The sequence below is a fragment of the Protopterus annectens genome, chromosome 3.part1, assembly GCF_019279795.1.
Source record: "Protopterus annectens isolate FY-2018-M chromosome 3.part1, PAN1.0, whole genome shotgun sequence".
Lineage (NCBI taxonomy): Eukaryota > Metazoa > Chordata > Ceratodontiformes > Protopteridae > Protopterus > Protopterus annectens.
The window spans coordinates 238824998-238845787 of record NC_056732.1 but is presented as its reverse complement, the minus strand read 5'-3'; the positions used below and the strand labels follow the sequence as shown (position 1 = coordinate 238845787).

Genomic DNA, 20790 nt, shown 5'->3' with positions numbered 1-20790 from the left:
AATCTTCCCTTTCCACACTGTACAGAGATCTCCGTTAAAAGAGTTGAAGTTTCAAGACTTTGATTATATGGTGTCGACCATATCAGATTCGAAGTTTTGAAACTTCGATCTTCTGATATATGGACCCTTGTGAAGGCAGTCATGAATCTAAATGAAAAAAGTGCTTAGGTTTTGGTCAGCATTGTCATAAATATAAAAAGTGGAATCCTTTCAAAAGGCTTTGCAAGTCTAAAGTGGCACATACTTTTATTAAAAGATAGCATCTGAAGAAACAAATGGATAAAGAGCTATGAGCAAACTTTCTGTGCTGATGGTGTCTCTGTGATTGATGAAACAGTTAACACAGTAGATTGTCAGTTGGCAGCAAAGAGTGAAATATTTTGTACTGTTCAGATTAATAAGAAACCTGTAGAACTTAAAGTAGACACTGGATCTAAGTGCAGTGTTATATCAGCACAAATGTTTGCTAAAGTAATAGCTGGTGAGAAACTTGACTCAGCAAAGTGTGCAAAACTAGTCGCTTATGGTGGTGAAGAGATTCAAACTGATGGCACAGTAGTTCTCACATGCCTTTCTGATGGGAATAGCTATGACTTGCAGTCTTGCATAGTCAAAAGACACGTGTTGTCACTGTAACCCTCAGTTTGAGATTGGGACTGATTTAGTTTAATAAAGAGGTGCACCATACAAGTCTAAACAACAGTGATAGTTTTACACAGAATATTTTTTGTGACTATGCTAATATGCTGACAAGGTTGACAAACTTCCAGCCACATATTCCATGAAGTTAAACCATGAAGTAAGCCCAATTGTCAGACCAGCAAGGAAGATTCTGTTAGCAATGCAGAGCAAAGTATAAGTAGAACTTGACAAAAATGGTGAATTTAGGTGTCCTTACTCCAGTAAAGAACCGACTGAATGGGTATCCTCCATGGTCATAGTTCATAAGAAAAGCTCAGATGATATTCGAATATGTACTGATCTGAAAGACTTAAACAAAGCACTTAAGCGTCCTCATCATCCAATGTGCACAGTAGAAGTAGCCGCCCTCATGTCAAATGCCACTATTTATTTTCAGTCTTAGATGCAAAAAGTTCCTTTTGGCAAAATTCGCTAGATCACAAATCTTCATTGTTAACCACTTTCAGTACACCATTTGAAGATAGATTTTTGAGAATGCTATTTGGGATAAATTCATTTGGGATAAATTCTGCCAGTTAAGTATTTAAACGTGATGGAACAAATTTTTTCAGGTTATCTTTGTGCTGTTATTGTAGATGACATTATTGTAGGGGGCAGTGGTGAAGACGAACATGATAGAAATGTCAAGAAAGTTCTAGACCATGCTCATGAAGTACATCTTAAACCGAATCCTTAGAAATGTAAATTCAAACTGAAAGAAGTTACTTATGTGAGTCATCTGTTTACCAGTTCTGGCTTACAACCAGATCCATCTAAGCAAGCAGCAGTTCTTGAGATGCCAGTTCCAGAAAATGTCACATCTTTACAATGTTTTCTTGGTATGTTCAACTATTTAGGAAAGTTCATCCCAGACCTGAGTGAGCTTTCTGCACCCTTATGTGAGGTGACACGAAAAATGTAAACTGGTCCTGTTTGGAACAACACCAAAAAGCATTTGATATTCCGAAACAGAAAATTGCCAGTCCACCGACATTAAGATATTATGATGTTCACAAACCTGTAACTCTTTCATGTGATGCTTCAAAGTATGCTCTTGGTGTAGCATGTCTTCAAGAAGGCATAAAAGTAGCCTATGCATCCAGAATTTTAACCCAAACTGAAACACAGTATGCACAAATTGAAAAAGGCTTTTGGCAGAAGTGTTTGCATATTCGAAGCTAAATGATTATATTTATGGAAAAACCTGTTCAAATAGAGACTGATCACCAACCTCTAGTGGCAGTTCTGCAAAAGCCAGTATGCACAGCCTCAGCATGCCTGCATCGCATGATGTTAAAATTGCGAAGGTACAATTTCAATATAGTCTACACTAATGGCAAATATCTTTACCTTGTTGATATTTTGTCAAGAGCACCCAAACAGCAGAACAATATGACAATGAGAAAGCAGACTTTGAAGTCATGGAAGTCAGAAATGTTTCCTTATGTCTTGATGAACTCAGAAATCACATAGCCTCACAGCTTCAGACCCAATTCTCCAGAAGCTGCAACCTTTTATCAGTCAAGGATGGCCAGCACGTCAAACTAGTTTACCACTTGACATACAGAAGTATTTTCCTTGCAGAGATGAGCTCATGATGGAAGATGGAATCATCATGAAAGGTCCTAAAGTGGTAATTCCTACAGCATTACAACAGGAATATATCAACATTTTGTGTCTTGGTCACCCAGGTACTGATTCAAACAGAAGAGGCAAGAGGCATAGTATTTTGGCCTTCTGTGTCAAAAGGAAACTCTAGCATGTTCAATTTGCAGTCTATTTGCAGTAGTACTAAATCAAACTAGCATAAAGAACCATTTCATGTAAACCAGATTCCTGAATTACCATGGTCGATGGTTGCTACTGATATTTTCAAATGGAATGGTCAGCATTACTTGGTGTTAGTAGACTCTTACTTGAATTGGTTTGAAATTGACCTTCCTAACTTAACATCCAGCACTATCATTGCACAAAGTCATTTCTGACAATGGTGCACAGTTTGCAAGTCAGCAGTTCAAGGAATTTGCTGAGTCTTGGGACTTTGTCCATGTTACTGTAGTCCTGAGTAACCACAGTCCAATGGATTAGCTGCGAGAGTAGTTCAAAGTGTGAAACATTTGTTGGAGAAATCCAAGAGAGATGATGCCGATGTTTTTCGTAACTTACTCAATCTCAGAAACATTCCTTGAGATAACTTGCTTGGTTCACCTGCTCATAGATTAATGTCTAGACAGACAAGAACAACTTTACCTAACAGTTGTTAATACCAAATGTAAAGAACAGAATGGTCAAGGCTCTACTTTCGAGAAAATATCCGTCACAGAAGTTGTAGTAAGTTAAGTCCAGCAAACCTCTTAGACCATAAAGACAAGGAGAAGTTGTGAGAATGTAAATATCTAAAGGATATGACGGAGTACGTATCATCAAAAACCTTTGTGAAGAACAGAGATCTTACATCATACAATCTGTTGGAATGGATTTCAGAAAGAATTGAAGATGCATATTGCCAGTCTCCGAACCACTGACACAACAGATTGCCTGTGCCAGAGAGTTTTCTCAGAGTGACTGTACACTTTTTTGAATTCCAGAGGACAGTATTCTTCAAGTAATCCTGATGTAATCCCCCAAGTTCCAATTGTAAAAGTATCTCCAGAGAATATCCTTGTTGCTAAACACAGTCCAAGCTTTTATGTGACCAGATTGGGTAGAATTTCCAAACCCATTTCGAGGTGCACAGAGGCTTGGACTTGAATTAATTTGTTATTGTACGTTGATGTGATATCTAGCTTGTTAAAAATATCTTGTTCTCCTATTGCATGTCGAACAAATCAGAAGGAAGATGTAGATCATTGTGTGTGTTGTAGCTACTCAGCCACTGTAGCTAGATAGCATGTGCATACTGAGCACATGCAAGATCAGTGCCATTTTGTATAGTCAGAATGAATGCAGGCATGAATGGAGATGCACATGCGAGTGTTTGAAGTAATGAGCAAGTCATTTAGCTAAAATATATGATGTGAAGTTGTTCAGTCTTGCCGTTCATTCTTACACATGGGTTCAGAGCCGATCCATCGACTCCGACTCTGCCTCATTCACAAGCTCAAGGTTTTAGAGTAGCTCAAGGCCAAGTCTCTATCCCATGATGCTCTCTGTCTCCCCTTTTATCTAGTTTGCCACTGCAACAGATCGGAGGTCGAGAGAGAGCTCGGGCCAGTATTTCTTGCATCACTTAAATTTTAGATAGTTATTTCTTGCAATCTTTCTCTTAAATAGTGTGTTCTTGGCTAGTTAGACTTAGTTTTGTGTTTAGGCTTTGTCCTTATTTCTTCTTCAGATTTCAGGGGATTACCTCCTATGTTGTAGTTTTCAGGTACTCTGTTTTTTCCAAAGGGGATTACTACACATTTTTTTGCATTTAGCTTGAGACCATGGCTTTGACACCATGCATCAGTCTCATTTAGGCCCTTCTGGAGGATCTCCATGTCAGCCGGAGACTCTATTATAGCACCCAGTTTGCAGTTGTCCACAAACTTAGTCAGCCACAGCCCTTCCGTGCTTGCCTGTACGTCTGAGAAGTATATGCCAAACAGGAGGGGCCCCAGGACAGAGCCCTGAGGCACACCACTCGTTACTGGTCTGTTTTTGGACATAGATCCCGCTACTTTTACTTTATGGGATCTGTCTGAGAGCCAGTTTGCGATCTTTAGTTCTGCGACTTTTGCTATGCGATTGCTCAACTATTTCACACATTTTACCCATCTTCAAAGAAAGCTCCTAAAGGAACTTGGAGATGCTCTGCAGGGTAGTACAGCTGAAGGTGTGTCTGATAAGTTGACAGCCCAGCTTAATACCCTTAATTCCATAGTTAACTTGTCCATGCGGCTCATTTCTTATGCAGCCGATGGTTCGAGTCGGGCAGCGGGTTCAGCAGTAGCTCTTCGGAGAATTCCCTGGATGCGCTTATGCTTCTTTGCAGAAGCCTTCAAGTCTTCCTTTGTTAATACCCCATTTGATGGCTCTTCCCTTTTCGGGCCCAAAGTCAAGGAGACCCTCACTAGATGTGAGCAAGATGGAAAGACTCTATCTGCCATAGTAGTCCGTTTTTCCACCCCTACTAAGACCATACCCCAAAGGGCAAAAGGGAGGAAAACTGTGGTTCCGGAAGTCCCAAGGAGCTTTTCAGAACACACCTAGTGAACCCCCCTCCAGGGGCAGAGGAGGGGATAATAATGGAAGACGCCGCCCAGCTGGCAGAGGGGGTCCGCAAAACCAGGGTGACGGGGATCAGTTCTTTGGCAAGCCCTACCAGCGCTCCTGAAAGGAGGCCCGGCTATCCTACTCTGGAGGCAGTCAGGGTTGCTTGTCTTTGTATCCAGATACCTGGCTAGAAATTACAAAAGATTTGTGGGTACAAAGAATTGTTACCAGAGGTTATGTCATTCCGTTCTCAGAACCCCCACCCATGCGAAGGAAAATCCCGGATATTCCACCCAGTCTCAGGGATCAAGCGGCCATAGAAATTCAAAGGTTGCAGGAAAAGTCATCCATCCAATCCCAGCAGACCAAATAGGATCTGGAACCTACTCCAGGTTCTTTTTAGTTCCAAAGAAAACAGGGGACTGAAGGCCCATCTTGGACCTCAGCAGACTCAGCGCCTTTGTAAAGAAAGAGAAGTTCTGGATGGTCACGCTTCAATCGATTCTTCCATTCCTAGGAACGAGCGATTGGATGTGCTCTCTAGATCTCAAGGATGCGTACTATCATATCAAAATGGTCAGACCATCCAGAGATCACTTGCGTTTCCGGCTGGGAGCCAGTCACTATCAGTTCCGAGCACTGCCCTTTGGTCTCACAACAGCCCCCAGAGTATTTACCAAATGCATGGCAGTGGTTACGGCTCACCTGAGGCATCTAGGATTCAGAGTGTTTCTGTATCTGGATGACTGGCTCCTTACCGCCACCTCCAGGCATCAACTACTTCTAAACAGGGATCACACTCTCAATCTGTGCTCAGAGTTAGGAATAGCTATAAATTTCGACAAGTCTGTGTTGTTGCCATCGCAGCATATCTCCTTTATCAAACAGACTTAGGCAGCATCACCACCATGGTAAAATTGCCACTGGACAGAATAGTTGCTCTTTGAAAACAGGTATCAGACATTCTGACGAGAAAAAAAGTACCAGCCTCTTTAGTGTTGAAACTACTAGGTACTATAGCAGCAAAGCTCATAGCAGTTCCTCTGGGGTGTATGCACATGAGAATATTTCAATGGTTACTCTTCACCCAGTGGTCTTACCAACAACTTCTGATGTCATTCTTGATAATGATTACAGATTCATGCAGAAAAGATCTTCAGTGGTGGTTGACCAGCCATCATGTAACAGTAGGTCGCCCATCTGTTCTTCACCCGACATCAGCCACTGTGACCACAGACGCTTCTCTGATAGAGTGGGGGGGCTTTTTCAGTGAAGGACAGCCCAAGGTACCTGGTCAGAGACAGAGTCACAGTTGCACATCAATGTCCTGGAGCTGAGAGCGGTACTTTTGGCATTGCAGTATTTCCAAGATTCTCTACGATTGCAATCCAGACCATCAACATGTCTGGTCTGGTATATCAACAAACAAGGAGGAACCAAGTCTTACTTCTTATGTCGAGAGGCCCTGAGAGTTTGGCAGTGGGCTGTGTCCACTGGGAGCTTTCTGATAGCCATGCACATCCCGGGGAAATCCAACGTGATTGTGGACAAACTGAGCAGAACCAATCTGATGCCGCACGAGTGGTCCCTCAAAGACGAGATTGCAGAGGTGATTTTCCACAGATGGGGCTAGCCTTGCTGCGACCTGTTTGCATCCCCTATGAATGCCAAATGCAGGAGCTACTTTGCCCTGTATCCCCTACCAGAGAACAGCCAAAGGGATTTGCTCACACAGATTGGCCCCTGAGACTCCTATATGCCTTTCCACCAATTCCCCTGATTCTGAAATTCTTGCAGAAAGCCAAAGCCCTGGGGAGGACTGTAATTTTAATAGCCCCGTTTTGGCCTCGACAGATTTGGTTTCCCTTCCTTCGACTCTACCAACTGGAGGAATCTTGGATTTTGGACCCAGTTCCAGATGACGCATTCATCAGGGGCCCTTCATCCTTCTCTTCATTCCCTCAAATTGACAGCTTGGCTGCTCCAGTTCCCAACTTAGCCAGGTCACACGATTTCTCCTCGGAGGTACAGCATATACTTGTATCCTCTCATAAAGCTTCCATCAGAAAGTTGTACACCAGCAAATGGAAGCGATTTGCCTTTTGGGCTTCCCAAAATAATATTGACCCTTAAGTCATCCCAGTTGCTAGCATTTTGGAATTCCTGACTAAGATTTTTCATGAAGGCTCTGCAGCTGCCACTATAAGAGTTCAGGTGGCTGCAATTTTGAATTTTTATCTCTGATCTGAAGGTTCTAAACTAATGTCTCACAGACTATGTAGGGCCTTCTTAAAGGGCACCATACATCTTAGACCGCCTGTTAGACAACCTTTTACTCCCTGGAATCTGAATTTTGTGTTGTCACGGATTATTCTTCCTCCCTTTAAGCCTGCATCATCCTGCCATTTAAAATTTCTCTCTTGGAAAATAATCTTCTTGGTAGCCATTACCTCAGCACGTAGTGTCTGAACTTCAGGCCTTATCTATCAAACCCCCATATTTGGTGTTTCATCCCGACAGAGTATCACTGAGGACTTAATCCTTCCTTCCTTCCAAAGGTGTGTTCCGAGACTAACCTGAATAAACTTCTGAACTCCCAGCTTCAGGAACCATTCTAACAAGTTGGAGTATATGTTGCATAAGCTTGATGTTCACAGGCAATTAAGATTCTATTTGGACAGAACAAAAGAATTTAGAAAATCAGAACAATTCTTTGTTTCTCATACTGACACAAAGAAAGGGCTACCAGTATCCAAAGTTACTCTTTCCAAATAGTTAACTGATTGCATACAATTTACATATTCCTCAGTGAGTCAACCATTAGAACATAGCATGAAAGCGCATTCCACTAGGGTTGTTTCTACTTCCTCAGCTTATGTGGCTAGGCCGCCTTTGGACACTATATGTGCAGCTGCCACTTGGCCTAAGCCGCATACCTTCATCATGCATTGTAAAGTAGGGCTTCCAGGGACTGGGCTTCCTTTGATTCCACTGTCCTCAGGAATATACTCCTGTGAGCCACCCAGGATTAGGGTGCTTGGGATGCTACCCATGTGTAAGAATGAACAGCGAGATTGAACAACTTCACATAAAGAAGTTATGTACTTACCATAATGTTCCATGTGAGTTGTTCATCTCACTTTCCTTCTTACATTCCCACCTGACTTTCCCCGCCAGGCTTCTTGAAGAATGAGTAAGACTTGTGGTCTGGTGGGTCTTGTTCTAGGATTTCTTACTCCAGCTGGAGTACCTTTTACGTGTTTTATTTTTTTACATGCTGAGATCAGCAGACTAGATCTGAGGTGAGGCAGAGAGCATCATGGGATAGGGACTTGGTCTCAAGCTACTCTAAAACCTTGAGCTTGTGAAAGTGGCCGACTCGCAGCCAATGGATCGGCTCCGAACCCATGTGTAAGAATGAAGGCGAGATGAACAACTCACATGGAACGTTATGGTAAATACATAACTTTTTTCCAGTTACAGCTTTTGATGTGTTTATGCACAATAAACAACTTGAACCCATCACAGTGCCTCAGTGTGTCGTTTGATACACGAGACATGCGACAATCCCCACCAAACTTTTAGCTTTGGAAGACCTCCCACGAATCAGTACGGCAACATCGACTATGAAGAACATAGTACAGTTGTGTCTCACTTAGCATATTTGTAGAAGTTTGAGTAGATCAGTGTGGCAGTTCATAGTCATACCATTCAACCCCTATATCTGCTGGCAACTTGTCACCTCCTTGTTGGGTGCAAGGGCTAGATGAGATTTTTCTGCAGATAGATCTCTTATCTCTGTCATCCCTTCTCTGCCTCCTATGATCTTCGTGTTTCACTGTTGCAGTCATTACATTTGGGTTATCTGCTTGCAGTAGCCCTCAGTCAGCCTGATTAACAAAGTCTTGGGTCCTGCGTCGGTTGCTGTCCCTTCTTCCATGACGTCAGGGGTATAAAACATCGCCATTACATCTTTCTTGCCGTGTGGTGCCTGAAGCAGAAGCAGTTCGCAAGTGCCGGTCGGCCGACTCCTGAAATTTTCATTTTCGAGTTTCAGAACCAAAGTCTTCAACTAAAGCTAAGTACCCCACTGGGGAAACTTTTTCTTGCTTCTTACTGATGTCAGTCAAAGTTAATAATTGCATTACTTGTGGAAAGCAAATACCTCACAAAGATTTTCATTCGTATTGTATTCCTTGCCTAGGCCCTGACCACGACGTACCTTGCTGTCGGTTTTGAGCTTTGTTTAATCAGTGCACTATCCGTCGTCAGTATATTTTCGCTTCTAAATATTTTGGTTCTCTGTTTAATTATCCAGAAATGTCATCGGTTAGTCATCAGACTACCAGGATTCTGAAAAAACGCAAAGATAAAGACAGAGACAGGCCGCCGAGGTCCAAAGCTGCCGACGACGCTTCTCCTAAGCCAGTCGCCAGTTCGCCGGTACTCAGTGAGGTGCTTTCGCAGCCCCTGATACTCGCTGCTACTGACTCGCAGGCCTCTACTGAGCCCCATTCAGAGTCCGGTATGCCTTGAGATGTTTCAACTGTGGAACCTGGGGATGTCTTTACCTTGGATGGGTCTGGAGCCGCTGTGCAGGCACCGGCTTCTGAGGGTGTATTCAGGCCTATGGACTTGCATATTAAACCGACGCCTCCATGTTAATCATGTTTCACTGCTGTAGTCATTACACTTGGATTATCCTGCCATTCTTTTGAATGCGTCTTGGTCAAACTTAAAAGGCTGAAAACGGACAATGTTGAAGCAGCTGTTAAGCAAATTCTTTCCCAGGGAAAGAATTTGCTTGGCCGCTTCGGTACTTTGCTGTTTTCGGCACTGTAGTGCGGTCTCGGAGTTGATATATTCAAGTGTGGGGGGGGGCGAAACCCCCCACTTAATGTAATGTTTGAAATTCATTTTTATTTATTTATTTATTTTTTTTGTTGGAACAGCGATTTTTTTCCCCTTGGAAAAAAATCGCTGTTCTGACACTTCGACATTGTCAGCTTTTGCTTACATAGGGTCAGTCAATCACCGTTCGCTTTTTTTAAGCGTTCAGTGATTTAATATAGACCCCTTAGAAAGACTTGACAATGGTGCCAGCATACTACCTTCTTATACCCTGACATCCAGATGTCTGACTTTGGATGTCTGTCTGCCAGATATGATGTAAAATCTCTAGAAATCAGGTAGGTCTTGGGCTTTTGCATGGCAGGAATGCCCAAGAATCTGTACTGCAACATTGCTCTACTCAGATATCTGCAATTTTTGTAAGTGGAGCATGACTGTACTATGTCTATCTTCATAATGGAGGTCAGCCATTTCTGTAATCCTTTCTTCTTCTGATGCATTTCTGGAGACATGAGCAGAAGAACGCAGTCTGAAGAATTACTCACTGAAGACGTCATACATTGACTGTTACAGTTGGGGTAATGGCTCTTCAGAGATGAAGCTTTCAAGTACTTTTGGTAGAATGCATCCCTCCCTCTGCGCACACACACACACACACACACACACACACACACACACACACTTGCAAGCGTTATGAAAAATCACTTGAAGTTAACTGTTATGCTGTTTGTGTTGTACTGAAGTCAGCATAATAATTAACAAACCTGTTTGTAGCATATTTTAAAAAAGTCTTGCGTTACCTCCAGATTTGATAAGTGATAAAGTTGTATGTATCAGTACAGCTTCATTGAGTCTGATGTTCTTTTTTTGTTATAAAAGCAACATTTTGTAGGTTCCATCACACAGGCGGATAAAACCTGAACTATGACACAGTCGGTGTGGCTTCAATTACTGACCTTGACACAGACGAATTTGGCAAGCATGGGAGGGGTGTGACAGGATTATGCCTGCTCATATGTCCCAGGGATTGGATGGGTATAAGCCAGGGAGTACTGTACTGGCTTCAATCCTGCTGGGGGATATGAAAAAACTAGCATGTCTCCTGAGGCTTATGTTACCTACTGAAATGGGGACAGCTGTCACATTAGTCCATTACATGCACCACCTTTGAATGTGGATTTGCAAATTAAAGGAGATGGTATGTAAAGAGAAAATTCTCTGATGGCTATCTAAATGACAACTCAACTGCGGTCATATGATGACAGGCTATATAGTCAGTGGGCAAAGTAAGAGAAGGTGTTAGGGTCAAAAATAAAGCAGTAAGTAAAACTAAAGATTTATGTAGTCAAACATATGGCTTTCTTAATGTGTGTTGCATCTTTTCACACAACATTAAAAAATGTACATGTTGTTTTCAGTTCTTATGTTTGTATACTTTGTGGTTGAAACATGAGTAGTTAATTTGCTTGTAAACATACCTTTGTTTTGCATACTTCATTCTGGCTTATTGTACATTCACAGGTTACTGGTGTGGGCTACAATAGATTTGGAGACGTAATGCTAGATGGAGAGGTAATCCATGGTTTCTCCAACCCATCTATAAGTAAGGTTGTAGAGGTAAGTGCAGTATTAGTTTGTGTACACAATAATAGTATGCATTTTTTGCCAGATTTGAGTAGTAGACCAAGATCACTGGAGGAACTAACTAGAAGGGTAGAGGTGGAAACAATCAGCTTAATGCTGAAAAGAGGTCATTGTGCCCCTCTACTCATCACTCCTCAGACCCATCATAGAGTACAACGCCCCATTTGGGATGTACCTTACAAGACACCTGCAACAGCTGGAAAGACTATAGAAGTACCTCACCAAGAGGATCACTGACCTCAAACAGATGCCCTATGCAGCTCGACTGAAGAAATTACAGCTGTACTTGGTTGCATACCACCTACTCAGAGGTGATTTTTGCCTGACATACAAGGCCATGTCCAACCCAGAATTGATGGACATGCTCCACCTAAAGAAAAGCTTATCCCCGCGAGCCACAAGCTCTAGGGATCTAAACCTCACCACAACAATAAATAGGATGTGCTGGAGGGATAGATTCCTGTCCCAGAGACTTCCCTTGCTTTGGAATAAGATCCCAGTCTACATTAGGCAGAGCTCCTCGCTAACACTCTTCAAAAGAAATCTTGACGAGTGGATGGGAAACAGAAAGTTTATCTCGGGGATTACTTCAGTGGCTCTGCTGGACAGAGGCACAGGGGACTAATCTAAGGGGGTGGCGAAAGCCAACACATTCTGGCTGGGCTTATAAATGCCTTCGGGCAGATAGCCTAGTACCTACCTATGAACCTATGCTCTTTTCTTCCCATTCCAGAAGGAAGCTGGTATTCTTGCCTGACAACAGCATATAACAGAGGCCAGGGAATGCAGTTTGGTCGATAAAATGAAGGAAAAGAACAAACAGATCATGTGCAGTAGAAAGTGTGCAGTTGGTAGCATGTGCACATTAATCACAGTCATGCCTTTGTACACTGTGCCCAGCGGTAATGGGGGTTGAACACAGGCAGAAGAAAAATTCTTTCCTACCATCAGTATGGTGATGTACTGGGATATCTCCATGTCTTGTCTGCCTTACTGTGGAAACTGAGACAGGATAGTGGACATGGCAGATGGTAGGCGATTGCAGTAAGAATAGATGTGAAAATAAATGCATAAAATATCTAACATTTTGTTCTGAAAATCAAGTAGATGAATACTGTGGTTTATCTTGTGTCTGTTGAGTATCAGAACTGCTGTTTTTTTGCATCTGAATAAGTAGCATAAGGTTTCCATGTCCGAAGACTATATTCATCACTGATCACTGCTGCAATAGCTAAGCTGTATGTGCTGTGTGTTCTTCCTGTTTCATTGTTGCAGTCCTGACTACTGGGATTTCCTTCCCTGAAAGCCCTCTGTCAACCAACTACCAGAGAAAAATCTTTCCAGCTTCCAGGTTGGCGGACACCCAGACTGACATCAGTATGCTTAGGTGTAAAGGTAGTCAGCCTGCGTCAGAACACCAGTCTTTTTTTGCCGTAGAAGACCTGAAGCACCGAACAGCATTCAAGTGCATTGGTCTGTGTCCATACCAGTGAGGTGTCTTTGGACAGATAAGTACCCTGGTTTGGAACATTTTCTTTCCGTGCTCATGTCAGATACTCGATAACTCTATGTTGTGGAAAGTAGGTTCCACGCAGAGACTTTCATTCCCTTTGTGTTACTTACCTAGGCCCTGATCATGATGTTACTAACTGTCACTTTTTTGCACATTTTAATACTATAACTGTCAGGCATAGGGCTGAATTTCTTGTAAAGGTTCTTAGCCAACAAAATGTTCAACCGTCATATATGGCGCTCATTAGTCACACTGAATTTAATCAGCCTAAGTGTAAAAAAGGTAAGAAGCAAAAGTGCATGCCTTCGTATGGCAATCCATCTTCACCTGACTCTCCTTCCAGGCTTGTAATTCTTGAACAAGGGGAGGCACTTACGCAGCCTCCTTTGCTTCCAGAACTGATGACTCATGCCTCTGTCAAGACCCTTTCGGAGTCTGACACACCATCTTTCCCAGCCACTGCTACACAAGCCTTCGACAATGACTCACCGTTTGGGTCCAGGACTGCTCAGCAGGCCTTGGCTTCCAAAGAGCATGCACCACCCGGACACTCTGCAATGAGGCCTCAGCCCACTACAGCTCCAGTGCATTTTCAGCATCCTGGAGAGACAGGCTTGAGGGCACTGCACACTCCTATGCCTAAGACGTTAGCCACTCCTAGGAGGCCTTCTGTACCTAAGCCTGCAGTTAGCCCTTCTGGCTCAGCTCCACAGGACCTTATCAAACTGGCAGAAGATCTTCTTTCTCTTGTCAGGTCTGGACAAACTGTTGCCACTGGGAAAAGGAAAAGGTATGAACTTTCAGAAATTTATCAGGACCCCCCCCCCATGTCTGGGGAGGACTCAGACTCAGAAGACTCTGGATATGAAGAGGGCCCTTCATACACTTCCTATGAGAACTGTGAAGAGATCTTCCCTTTTGCCTCCCCACAAGAGGATTTCACCTTTAGAGAGACCCTCCATGCCATGAGATACAGTGGATATAAAAAGTGCACACACCCCAAATGTCAGGTTTTTGTAATATAAAAAAATGAGACCACAGTAAATCATTTCAAAACTTTTCCCACCATTAATGTGACCTATAACCTGTACAATTCAATTGAAAAACAAACAAATCTGTTGGGGGGGGGAATATAAAAAATAAAAAATGTACAATACACTGGTTGCATAAGTGTGCACACCTTTAAACTAATACTTTGTTGAAGCATCTTTTGATTTAATTACAGCAATTAGTCTTCTTGGGTACACACCTGCCATCAATTAAAGAGAGTCTGATTAACCCCAGATAAAGTTCAGCTGTCCTAGTAGGATTTTCCTGACATTTATTCAGTTGCCTGCTACAGCAAAAGCTATGGTTCGCAGAGAGCTTACAAAGCATGAAAGGGATCTCATTGTTGAAAGGTATCAGTCAGGAGAAGGGTACAAAAAAATGTCCACAGCATTGGATATACCATGAGTTACAGTGAAGACAGTCATCAAAAAGTGAGGAAAATATGGGACAATGGTGATGTTGCAAAGAACTAGACATCCCTCCAAAATTTATGAAAAGGCAAGACGAAAACTGGTCAGGGAGGCTGCCAAGAGATCTACAGAAACACTGAAGGAGCCGCAGAAATTTCTGGCAAGTACCAGTTGTGTACAACATGTGTCAACAGTCTCCCATATTCTCCATATGTCTGGACTATGGAGTAGGGTTGCAAGATGGAAGCCTTTTCTTGCAAAGAAAAACATCGAGGCCCAGCTGAACTTTGCAAAACAATACATAGTCTCACAAAAACATGTGGAAAAATGTGTTATGGTCTGATGAGATCAAGGTTGAAATTTTTGGCCACAATTCCAAAAGGTACGTTTGGCACAAAACCAACACTTTGCATCACCAAAAGAACACCCTCCCCACGGTGAAGCATGGTGGTGGCAGTATCATGCTTTGGAGTTGCTTTTCTTCAGTTGGAACTGGGGCTTTAGTCAATGTAGAGGAAATTATGAACAGTTCCAAATACCAGTCACTTTTGGCCCAAAACATTCAGGCGTCTGCTAGACAGCTGAAGATGAGGAATTTCACTTTTCAACACGACAATGACCTCCAGCATACATCCAGATCAACAAAAGAATGGCTTCAGCAGAAGAAAATTAAAGTTTTGGAATGGTCCAGCCAGAACCCAGACCTAAATCCAATAGAAAACCTGTGGGGTGACCTGAAGAGGGCTGTGCACAAGAGATGCCCTCGCAATCTGACAGATTTGGAGCGCTTTTGCAAGGAAGAGTGAACAAACATTGTCATGTCAAGATGTCCCATGCTGATAGACTCCTACCCAAGAAGACTGAATATTGCAATTAAATCAAAAGGTGCATCAACAAAGTATTAGTTTAAGGGTGTGCACACTTACGCAACCAGCTTATTGTATGTTTTTTTATTTTTTCCCCTAAAACATTTTTTTCAATTGAATTGTACAGATTATAGGTCACATTAAAGGTGGGAAAAGTTTTGAAATTATTTATTATGGTCTCTTTTTTTATATCACAAAAACCTGGCATTTTAACAGGGGTGCGTCCACTTTTTATATCCACTGTAGCATTTCCAGTGAGAAGCTCAGGATTACCCACAGGCTAAGAAGAGAGTTAGGGAGTACCTGGACTTACCAGAACATAAGCCCTTGGCTGTCCCTCCAGTTCTGGAAATGGCGGATAATATCTTCCAGGAATCCTCTCAAGTCTGACTCTCTACCCCCTGTCCCTCGAAAACCAGACAGGTTTTACTGGGTTCAAGACTCCCACAAATTCCTCTACAAAAAAATTTTTGCTGACCCTGAAGTGATCACACCATGACCTAAGGGAGCCAGTTCTTCCAGAAATCCTCTTCCTACAGATAGATGGGACCTTGACAGGTTTGGCAAGAAAGTCTGTACCTCTGCCACACTCGCTGTGAGGGCCCTCAACTGCCAGTTTCATATGATTAAATACCAGCAGGGTATCCTTGACCAACTTAAACAGAAGGTGTCTGCCCTGGAGGACAAAAACCTTTCCAAGGCACTATTAGAACTATGTCATGTTAGTTTGAAGGTTGTTAAGCATTCTCTACACTGTGGATATGATGCCATGGGAAGCATCTTACAGAGCTGCCACTACTGGGTCACCGATTAGAAGATGTACTTGGCTCCAAGAACAAGCCCTTTTGGATCATGTTAAATCTAATCTTTATTTCTTTCTTTCCAGTTTTATGACCAGGGAAGTCCACTGGGCTAAGCAGAGCCCATTTTCAGTGGAGGTCTAGAGAGAAAAACTCCAAAAGCAGTTAACAGAATATAATATAAGTAAAGTATGGAATATACAGTATACAAAAGCATAAATGTGCAATTTAAAATACAAGTCCAAATTCAGGGAGTATACATTTAAAAAACACAAATATTAAAATATAGATAAAGTCAAAAGTAAAATAGATAATATAATTAAAAGTACAAGTCATAAAGTGTTTATACAAGTTTAGTGTCTATTCTAACAATAATGTTTGTGATCAGAGGTGATAGTAGATAAGATTGAAGGGAGGTTTGAAAAAGATGACAGTGTAATTTAGGTGGGAAGGGTGCAGGAACAGTCCTAGTTTTGAGGTAAGGTAAGAATGGAGGAGAGATTTGAAATTAGCGTGGTTGTGAGTACAGCGGAGGGAAGGGGGAAGATAATTCCATAGTTTAGCTAAGGAGTGTGATAGAAGTAATTGACCAGGCAGGTGAAGGGGTTTATAGATTTTTAAGGAGGTTTTGGTTTTCAGATTGAAGAGTACGACTAGGGCGATAAGGGGTAAAGAAAGATGAAAGAGAGGGGCAGATGGAGGGTTGGAATATGAGTTTGTGAGCAGTGGTGAGTTGTATGAATTTCAGGAAATTAGGAAGCTCAAGCCAGTTTAAGGAGTGGAGGGAATGGCAGTGATGGGTAGAGTATTTGGACCCTGTAGCAGTTTTACAGACTTTGTTATAGCAGGCTTCCAGTTTGCTTTTTAGGCTAAATTGGAGATGAGTATGTAGAGGGGCACCATAAATGAGAGGGGAGCAGGTAGGAGGAGGCTAGAGTACGTCTAGTAGAGGTGGTTAGATACTGATTTCGTCTGTGCAGCAGACCTAGTTTTTTTTTTTTTTTAATATATATTTTGGATGTGGATGTCAAATTTTAAATATTCATCAATGGTGACTCCGAGTAGTTTGGTATGAGGTACAATATCGGTTAGAGTGTTATTGTAGCCTTTTACTTTAAAGGAGCTTTTGTCTATGGTGAAATTTCTCAAAGGAGAGAATATCATGGTTTTTGTTTTGTTAGCATTGAGAGCGAGATTGTTGTTTAGCATCCATGTTTTGGTATTGGAGAAGGCTGTTTGGGTTTTTGAAGGTGTTTGGAGGGAGAGTTTGCTGTACAGATGATTGTGGAATCAGCATACTGGATCAATGTAGGATTATCTATGGATTCCTGAAAGTTATTAATGAAAATGTTGAAAAGTAAGGGGCTGAGAATAGAGCCCTGGGGGAGGCCGGAGGGACTGTTTAGAAAGGATGAAGTGGAATTTTTTTCATTTAACAGCTTGTTGTCTATTGGAGAGAGAGCTTTTAAACCAGACTATGGAGGAAGGAAAGTTGAGATAGGAGCAGAGGATGTGAGACTGCGTCAAAGGCTTTAGAGAGATCTAAGCAAATGGTGGATATGATTTTCCCAGAGTCACGACCAATCTTAATGGTGTCAAGGAAGGACAAAATAGCAATGGTAGTGCTGTGGCCAGGCCTAAAACCATGTTGTGTTGGATTAGGAAGATGATTGTGTGTTAGGTATGGCAAGAGGTGGTGATGAATGCACATTTCGAGGATTTTAGAAAGAGGTGAGAGAATAGCTATAAGATGGAAGTTAGTAGTGTCTGTGTTATTGCCGCCTCTGTGGAGGGGGGGTGACAAAAGCTTTCTTCCAGAGTGAGGGGACATATGTTTCTTGGATGGACCTGTGGATAAGAATAGAAATGGGGGAGGGCAATGCTGTCTGCAGCCATCTTAAGGAAGGATGGAGGCCTATTATCAGGAGCGTAGGAGCAAGGCTTTAGTTTAAGGAGGAGTTTTGTATGCTGCTTGTGGGGATAGGTTTAAGACTAAAAGATGGAGTGTCAGAGGGAAATGCAGTGGGATGGGAGACTGAGAGGGAGAGAAGATGGAAAAGTTTGCGGTTAGTTTGGTTATGCAGTCAAAAAAGGTGTTGAAATTAGATGCAATTTCATGGTCTGGGGAGTTTGGGTTATTGCATGGATTGTCTTCTACCAGGGTTTAGAAGGGAGGAAATACAGTTCCAGAACTTTTTGGGGTTAGAATTTATGTTCTGATTGGAGTTTGAAGTAAGTCTTATGGTCTTTAGTTACTTCACCGAGTTGCAGAGTTGTTTGAATTTGATTAGAGAGTTTAACTTATTATGTAAGAGTGTTCAATCTCGCCGTTTGTTCTTGCACACGGGTTCGGAGCCGATTCTCTGCTCCGAGTCGGCCGAATTGCAAAGCTCTGAATCTGAGAAGCTCGAGACCAGCCCATATCCCACAATCCTCCCTGCCATTACTCAGATCTAGTTTGCCGCTGCAACAGATCGGATCGAGGAGAGCTCAGACCAGATAGAAACTTGAGTTGTTGATTTCTTCAGATAAGAATTCAAATTTTTTTCTTGTTGATACTTCCTTATAGTTAGTTATTGTAGAAGTGCTGTGTGTGTGTGTGATTATATATATGTTTATATATATGTATATATATATATATATATATATATATATATATATATATATATATATATATATATATATATATAGATATATATATATATATATATATATATATATATATATATATATATATATATATATATATATATATACATATATATATATATATATATATATATATATATATATATACATATATATATATATATATATATATATATATATATATATATATACATATACATATATATATACATATACATATATATATATATATATATATATATATATATATATATATATATATATATATATATATATATATATATACATATATATATATATATATATATATATATATATACATATACATATATATATATACATATACATATATATATATATATATATATATATACATATATATATATATATATACATATATATATATATATATATATATATATATATATACATATATATATATATATATATATATATATATATATATATATATACATATATATATATATATATATATATACATATACATATATATATATATATATATATATATATATATATATATATATATATATATATATATATATATATATATATATATATATATATATATATATATATATATATATATATATATATATATATATATATATATATATATATATATATATATATATATATATATATATATATATACATATATATATATATATATATATATATATATATATATATATATATATATATATATATATACATACATATATATATATATATATATATATATATATATATATATATATATATATATATATATATATATATATATATATATATATATATATATACATATATATATATATATATATATACATATATATATATATATATATATATATATATATATATATATACATATATACATACATATATATGCATATATATATATACATATATATATATATGCATATATATATATACATATATATATATATGCATATATATATATATATATATATATATATATATATATATATATATATATATATATATATATATATATATACCCATTTTTCTTCTTCAGGCACCCTTGTGGCCTAACCCTTTTTTCTTGGGTGTGGTTTTTTTGCGAGAGTTTTATATATATAACCTGTTTAGTATACATATATTGCTAGGATTAGTAAATTTTTCCTATTATTATAGTTATTATCATTGTTACTGTACAATGTCAGAAAAAGCCAAATCTGGTTTTAAAAGATGTCAGTGTGGGCAGAAAATGTCCATTACTGACAATCATGCTTCCTGTGTCTACTGTCTTGGCCCTCTCCATCTCCAAGAGGATTGCTCCATTTGTCATTCCTTTAGCGGGAGGGTCATGACAAATAGACGCAGGAAGCTTATTGACAGAGGATTGTTGAAGCCGGCCTTTCAAGAGGCTTTGGACAAGTCGGATCAGGCTTCTAAATCCTCGAAGGGGTTGAAGATGTCGGAGCCCATGTCATCGGCTCCGAGTTCATCTTCTCGGGTTCATTCGCCGGTTACACAGATCTTGGGGCCGAGCGTCGAACATTTATCTTTTACTGAGCCCCAGATCTTGGAACCAGTGTTGGAACTGCCACCACCGTCCATTCTTCGGTCGGTGCCATCTTCGGCTCCTTAGACCCATTCTTCCAGACCCTTGTCTGACACAGATATGGATCGTGTCATGCAGAAACTCATGGAGAACACGGCCCTTTCCAAGTTAATTGCAGTTTCCTCCCAGTTGGTGTCGAAACTAGAAGGCCTCCCCATATCTCCAACGGGTCCTCCTTCGAGACCCATCCAGATCTCGGAGCCGGGAGAAGATGACCTGATGATAGTGGAGCCCTCGGTGCCGAAACCGTCCATTGCACGATCGACACCTTTGACTTCGACTCCTTCGCAACTGTTAGGGGAGTCGCGGAGCCGACGGTCTTTGCTCGGTTCCGGGACCGAGAGTCGTACCGACCTGTTGGTGCCGACTCTCCCTCTCAGGGCCTCGGCACAGACTGGTTCGGCTCCGTCCTCGGGGTCGGAGCCCACGGCACCTGGTTCTGGGATGCTTCCGTGTTCTTCGGAACCAGGGGAGCCCTTAGCCAGGGGATCGGGGGCCTTTGACCTTATGAGGAAGG

The 20790-nt window shown here is 40.7% G+C and overlaps 1 protein-coding gene across 1 annotated transcript in view; it reads left to right on the top strand.

The window, feature by feature from the left end:
* Positions 1 to 20790, top strand: part of ATP2C1 (ATPase secretory pathway Ca2+ transporting 1) — a gene marked incomplete in the record, with an annotated part of 2099819 nt that overhangs the window by 1074103 nt on the left and 1004926 nt on the right. The window contains 1 exon segment of the mRNA XM_044066734.1: positions 11251 to 11346. Coding sequence (XP_043922669.1) covers positions 11251 to 11346 — 96 coding nt within the window.